This window comes from Psammomys obesus, unplaced genomic scaffold (assembly GCF_907164565.1).
Source record: "Psammomys obesus unplaced genomic scaffold, mPsaObe1.curated_primary_1811, whole genome shotgun sequence".
Classification (NCBI taxonomy): domain Eukaryota; kingdom Metazoa; phylum Chordata; class Mammalia; order Rodentia; family Muridae; genus Psammomys; species Psammomys obesus.
Window position 1 is genome coordinate 13,067,873 of NW_026596162.1, and position 7,258 is coordinate 13,075,130.

Genomic DNA, 7,258 nt, shown 5'->3' on the forward strand with positions numbered 1-7,258 from the left:
TGTGTGTGTGTGTGTGTGTGTGTGTGTGTGTGTGTGTGTGTGTGTGTATGTGTGTGTGTGCATGCGCACACATCTGTGTCATTCATGAGAGGTAAGTGCTCTACTTAGCTCTGAGTTACTTCCATTGATACAACTCTTTTGGGAAGAACTTTACAAGTGGACTCTAAAAGTCACATGGAAGTGCAACATAGCCAGCCAGGACAGCCAACACCCCAAAATGTATTAGCAGATCATATGATGAAACACTAGCCCTTTCCAGGCTTATTAGAAAGCTGCCCTGGTCGAGACACTGTGGTTATGGGATAAAAACAAATAGGTCAGTGGGACAGATTTTCAAGGCTAGGTGTACAACAATGTGTGTCTTCAGCTAACTTGAGCAAGGTGTCCAGGCAACGCCAGGAACAAAGGATGGTCTCTCCAGCTAGAATGACACATCAGATGCTGACCTCAGCCATTATCCTGTGCCACGTATGGAATAGAAAGATCACAGACTTTTATATGATGCAGAAAACAATGACCGATCATGTAATTTGTGGACTCCAGTACAGAACAAGAACTCACTTTCTCTTGTTGAAATATTGCTAAAACAGCCAGGCATGGTGGGGTATTGCTATAATCCTAGCAAGAGAAAAAGAAGCTTAAGACCAGCCTCTGCCGTACAGCGAGTGTGACGCCATCCTTGGCTGTATGAGACCAGTCTCAGAAACAAACGCAAATAAAATAATAGCATTGCTAAGAATTTCAAGATGGCAGGAGAAGAGGGCTGGAGCTCTCAGGGGACCCTTTCAATCACATGGCCCTCCGTGTGTTCAGAAGTTACATGCCATGAAAGCAGATCTGCCTGAAAGTGTTGAACACATAGAGGAAAACACAGGAGAAAAATCTTCCTTACCTCATGTTAGAAAAAAAAAAAAAATGTCTCAGATCCCTAAGAGAATAAACTTGACCTTGTTAAAATGAAAATATAAATAACAGATCCCCAAAGAGACTGGTAAGTGAACAAAAAGACAAACCAGAGATTAGGAGATAATATTTGCCAAAGTTAGCAATAAATTTTAACTTTGCCCACTTGTTAAATGCCAGATAAAGTCCTCAGGACTTAAATCAAATTTTTTTTTCTTGTGCAGAGACCACACAGAATGTATTTACTGAAGTGTATGTGTCATAACCACGAATTATGAAAGTTCTACAAGTATGCATGAACATTAAAGTATTAAGCTGAGAAGCTTAGATTGAGTGCAGGCTGTCAGGCTTCAGTAAATTTTACCTTTTCCTTCCCAGTTTCCCCCCTGGCTTTAATATGAGAAATACATTTGAAAATTCACCTACTCCTAATCACTTAAAATTTTACCAAATAAGGCATTTTTGATGACCACATCCGCCCAGCTGAGTTTAATATCCAAGGTCCTCCTTTCTAGGGCTGGTGTTTCCTGGATGCGCGTCAGTAACCCTGGCTCAGGTGAGTTTGCAGGACTCTGATAAAAAGCAGCCTTGAACTGTAATTTCCCAGCTCATTCTTTTGGAGCAAGGGACATCCCAGCCAGAGAGTTCATATAACGTTCTGTAACGGTCTCCTGGTGCCCTGAAAGAATGCACGTGTTGCCTTCCGTGACGACTTGTAACATCTAGGAAAGGGAGGCATGGGAACACGTGTTTCTGTATGTCTGAGCCCACCTGCTGGTCCCTTGCAGGCCTTGGAGGAGGAAGGTTGGAGTCCTCAGGGCTTACGAGCTAAGCACAGAAGTAGGTTTGGGTGCCCCTGCAAACACAGGGGCCCTGGAAATCTAAGCGTTCAGCAAGGGTCCGAGCACACTGAGAATGTCCCTCAAGACAGCCCTGCAGATCTGTCCATCTAGAGGGCAGGTGTGTATGGGTCCCTGATTTTCAAGGCTCCCTGATAGTCAGTGAACTGTTTCACCCTGGGTTTCCACTGAGTCTCTAGCACTTCCACGGCAATGAGTTTGGGCTAGCCTACATCATGTTTACAAGTGTGAGCAAAACATTTTTCTGGAAAAGGAGCAATCACAGGCAAGCTATGTTTCTTACTTGAAGCAGTAGCAATGACACAGTTTACAAGGTTAATCCAAATTATTTTAATTACTGAACAGAGAGTTTTGTTTTGTTTTTTTAACTTTGGTTTTGCTGTCATCTAAGTATCTATGTCTATGAATTAAAAGAATACATTGCATGAACTCTAGTGTGCTCTGGTTTCATAGGCCTAAAAGCACAATATCATATTCCTTAATCTCATTGTTTACCAATTTATGTAGCACTTTAATTTTTTATTGTCTTCATGCCTTCTAACCTTCAGAACCAGGCATACAATAGCTGCCTCGGCCTTCTCCATAGACAGGGTTTGGGGGATCACATTTTTCCTAGGTGTTCTTCATCATCTGGTGAAGATCGATCCCCTGAGCTCTCTGCTCCATCATGGTAACCCAACACTTCTACCTTTAAGGCCTGTCCTGCAACAAGCCCTGACCTTGATGCTTGGCACAGACCAGGTGTGGTTCTTGGCACATATTTACAACTTTAATCTTATTGTTGGTGAGGTTAGCCTAGATAAATTTTTGAAACATTGTGTGTGCTCTGGATATAGTGAGGGTTTTTCAAGAACATGATAGAACACCTGTATGTATGTGAGTATGTATGTATGTATGTATGTGTTTCCAGTATCAAATGTAGTGATAACAATAGATAAAAAATATACCAGCTTTTGCCCACTGGGACTGCCTCCCCCAACTTTCTATTTAAAATCATAATATTGTCCCCTGTCTGTGTTTATATTAAGAATGTGTAAGGCTTTGGGAGAGAATGCTACTTTGCATTTTGTGACCGATTTTCTCAGTGGGTGTGGATGGAGACTGTCTGTGCATGAAAGCAAAGGAGAGAATGTCATTTGTTTCCAATAATTAGGGACAGCAGCCTCTAAGGATTTGGAGAGAGGAAGATGGTTGTATCCATCTATGAAACTGGTATTTAATAGTCAGATTCTAGTTTCATCAGGAGAAAGGAATGTACTCCGGAAAAATGGTGGCCAAACAGTCACAACGTACATGCATGTCGAAACAAAATAGCTGCCTTGTAGGGGTACTGGAGTTCTGAGAAGCAGAAGGAGGAGCATGACGCCCGTGCAGGGGTGGCCAGAAGTGAAGACCACATCTCTTTCAATTATCAATGAAAATGAAGGCACCAGCCCGTGTCATGTATGGAAAAGAAGAAAATTCTTGGGTTAATTCATCTGCAAGCGTGTCTAAAGGTGGGAGGGCTTGCAGGGGAAAGCACTCAAAATTCATTTCCGGTGAGCTGTGAGTTTTATGCTCATTTGCCATCTGAAGAGTTCGAATTTTTTTTTCTTGAAGAGGACACACAAGCAACACTTGTTTTTGAATACTTGGAGGACTGTTTTTCTGTTAAAAAGCACACACACACACACACACACACACACACACACACACACTTAAAGGAACAGGCCTTGTAGCAGGGTGGGGCCCAAGCAGGACCTAAGGGACTGGAGATGTGACCGGTAATCTTTTTCTAGTCATTCACGGACGCTTCTGGAGTATTCTTGCCTCCTCATTCAAAGCGAGGTGCGCTGAAATACATGGAGCTATGCATTAATGGATTAAATTAAGTTGAGGTATGAATTTTACATAAATCAGATTAATATTATATGCCATGGTGGAATTTACAACACTCCGTGTCCGTGCATTTTTAATTTTTGCGTGCCCTAATTTAACACCCGCCAAGGATTGCATATCCTAAGCCCACTTATGCATCTGGGTAAGTCCAAGAAAAACCCAGCACGATCTTGTATCTTGTTTTATGTGTTTTTCCCTTCATCAGAAATCCTGCGTTGGATCCGGCTGCTGGCATTCTTTTCCTGTATGTATTTTTTCCTTTGACTAAGCTTTAGCTTGCGTCTCTGTGCAGACACACATATGGAAAGGCTACCCATTTCATCCCGTCCTAAGGGCTCCGCAACTGTGCAAAGATGACTGATGACACTGAGGAGGTTAGCGTGCTTCTTGAAAGCGAGTCCCTCTGAAGTCCCCGGAATCCTAGGGACCGCTGGCCTGGGGCTGAGCTTCCCGCTTTGAAGAGTGACAGGGGACCCGCCAGCAAGGCGCAGAGTCCCCCCGCAGCCAGGGCCCGGGAGAACGCGCTCTAGCTCGCACATTCCCCTAGTTCTCCGCAGGAACTTCTCTCCCTCTCTCCCCCTCCCTCGGGCGCTCTCCATCCTGGCCCGACTCCCACCCCGGTCCTCGTTTTCTCAGCTCCCCCCTCCCACAGCGTTGACGGAATGAAGTGCCCTTCCCATTGGCCGGAGCGCCGTTCCCCCGGGGTGACACCGGCCTCCTGATTGGCCGGTCACTCCAGGCCCCCGCCCACCCCCGCGCTCGGGCCTCCCGGAGCCCCGCCCTCGCCCCCGCCCTCCGCGCCGCCGCCCGCGCGCCCCGCTCCACCGCGTCCGGTGCTCGTGGCGACCCGGCCCGCGCGCCGGCCCCGCCCCTCGGGGCGCGCGGCCCTACAAATACCGCTGCGCCGCGAGCGGGGCGACGCGGCTGAGCGGGGAGGCGCGGTGGGAAGTCGTTACTCGGAGGCGGCGGGAGGCGGAGGAGGCGCCGGCTAGGGGAGCGCGGTGGCGGCGATCCGCCCCAGTCGCAGCTCGGAAGGGGACGGCTCGGGGGCCGGGGTGGGCTACTTTTTCTCCTCCTCCGCCCGAGGCTTCTGATTTTTCTCGCTCGATCCCCCTATCTCTTTTTGCCTCGGGCCGAGCGTCGCTCACCGAAAGCCGAGCTCCTCCCGTGCGGACCCCGAGCAGCCGTCCCGTCGGTGGCTGGGGTTCGGGGGCTCTCCGGGCGCACGGCGGGCGGGGGTCCCGTCGCTCGGGGCGGCGCAGCAGGCGCGAGATGAAGGCGGTGAGCCCGGTGCGCCCCTCGGGCCGCAAGGCGCCGTCGGGCTGCGGCGGCGGCGGGGAGCTGGCGCTGCGCTGCCTGGCGGAGCACGGCCACAGCCTGGGCGGCTCGGCGGCCGCGGTGGCGGCGGCGGCGGCGGCGCGCTGCAAGGCGGCCGAGGCGGCGGCCGACGAGCCGGCGCTGTGCCTGCAGTGCGATATGAACGACTGCTACAGCCGCCTGCGCAGGCTGGTGCCCACCATCCCGCCCAACAAGAAAGTGAGCAAAGTGGAGATCCTGCAGCACGTCATCGACTACATCCTGGACCTGCAGCTGGCGCTGGAGTCGCACCCGGCTCTGCTGAGGCAGACGCCGCCGCCGCCGCAGCCGCAGCCGCCTCCGCCGCCCGCGACGCCGCTCCACCCGGCGGGGACCCGTCCCGGGGCGCCGCCGCGGACGCCGCTCACGGCGCTCAACACCGACCCGGTGAGGAGCCTCGGCGGCGGGGGGGAGGGAAGGGGGCGGCGAGGTGCGGGTGGTCGGTCCTCCTCCTCCTCCTCCCGGGGAACGGCCGCGGCTCCTGGGGTCTCCGCCGGGAGCCGCCTGCCGGGCCCGGCGGTGGTCGGTCCCGGGCTCGGCGGGCGGTTGGGACTGGGAGCCCCGCGTCTTCCGGGCCGTCCCCTGCCTCCCGGGGTGGTCTGGGCTGGGGACGGCTCCCGCGCGCCGGCCGAGTTTCCCGGGACGGCTCCCGGGCGGCGGCGGCGGCGCACGCTAACCTCCCCTCGGGGTCGGCTTGCCGTTCCAGGCCGGCGCCGTGAACAAGCAGGGAGACAGCATCCTGTGCCGCTGAGCCGAGCTGGCCAGGTGAGCGAGCGCCCGGCCCCGGGGTCGCGCCCCCCCCCCCCGCCACCCCGACCCCCCCCCCCCCCCCCCCCCACCCCCCCCTCCCCCGCCGCCCCGTAAGCGAGGCAGCGCCGGGAAGCTTCCCACCCCGGGGGTCACTCTGCGGAGACTCGGCGCAGCCCGCTTCCTCTGCCCGGGACGGCAGCCTCTGCCGGTCCCCTCCGCCCCTCCAAGGGGCATCCCCAGTGTCCCGAGCCCTCCCCCCCTCCTCCCACCCCTCGTCCCCAGCAGAGCGGCCTGACACCCACAAAGAGCGTGCGGGCAGAGCGCCCCGAACGCGTCCGCCGCCTTCTCCAGCCCGCAGGCGCCTGCCCGGCGCTCGGCGGGGCTGGGGGTGTTGTCCGACCCGGCGGTTTGTTTTGGGTTGTTGATCATGCATGTCTTGAGTTTGGTCGGTGGCGCCAGTTAGTCTGCAGCGAGAAGGTTCACACACCCTCTATTCATTCCTCTTCCACAGGTGTGCGGCCGCCTGAGCACCGCCGAGCCAGGAGCCCCGGAGAGGGAGGGCCCGAGCAGAAATAGAGAAAAACCCACCGGAGGAAAGGGGAAGAAAATCTTCAGCGTATATAGAAACCTTGTCTCAACTCGTCATTCCAGGAGAGAGGGGGAAATAATATTAAAACTTTGATTCACTTTTAACTTTTTGCACGTTCACAAGCGTTCTCCGTACGTATTCTCTTTTGTTTCTAATCTTATAACCGCTGTGAATTGTACATTGCTGTGGTTGTTTTTATCACCCTCTTGGAGGTGCAGTTAAAACTTTGAAGCTTAAGTGTGACAGGACTGCGAAGTAGAAGACCAATAGTGAATGCAGCCTTCGAGGTTACATTGTGACGAGGGAACTGTTTTTGTTTTTGAAGCTTTCTCTACTAATACACCAGAGCATTTTTACATCTATTGTTTAAAATAGATGATTATAACCGGGCAGGGAAGTTTTTCCCTGCAAGAATGTTACATATTGTATAGATAAGTGAGTGACATTTCATACCCTGTATATATAGAGATGTTCTATAAGTGTGAGAAAGTATATGCGCTTTAATAGACTACTGTAATTATAAGATATTTTTAATTAAATATTTTTTGTAAATATTATGTGTGTGTTTTTTTTTAAATCTATGAAAATATTTCTTTTGGAAAATTATTTTTCAGCTCCCTTGCAGAGCTCTTACTATCTGGATGTTTTCTGTTTGGCCAGGCTGTTGGTTTGTTTTTTGTTTTGCCCAGTACCCAGTATCTGAGGCTTCCAAAGTAACAGCTCTGGGTCCTGGTCCTGCATGACTGCATGGATGCTTAATCAGAAAATAAACTCGTTCCAAGTCCTTTCAAATGTGCTTTCTTTAACCTAGATGGAAACCTTTGTGTTTGAAGTGTACGTGTTGAAAACATACCTTATCAGTTTTTAAGTACAGGGGTTTAGAGTGTAATATATAAAGAATTAAGTGTGGCTTTTTTTTTTT

At 51.7% G+C, this 7,258-nt stretch overlaps 1 protein-coding gene across 1 annotated transcript; it reads left to right on the top strand.

Annotated features, from left to right (window-relative positions):
• The first annotated feature begins 4,840 nt into the window (after nucleotides 1-4,840).
• On the top strand, nucleotides 4,841-6,333 carry Id4 (inhibitor of DNA binding 4). Its single transcript, XM_055595171.1, has 3 exons — nucleotides 4,841-5,384; nucleotides 5,704-5,762; nucleotides 6,259-6,333. The coding sequence occupies exons 1-2, from the start codon at nucleotides 4,914-4,916 to the stop codon at nucleotides 5,746-5,748; spliced, it is 516 nt and encodes a 171-aa protein (XP_055451146.1). The 5' UTR covers nucleotides 4,841-4,913; the 3' UTR covers nucleotides 5,749-5,762; nucleotides 6,259-6,333.
• Nucleotides 6,334-7,258: the final 925 nt, after the last annotated feature.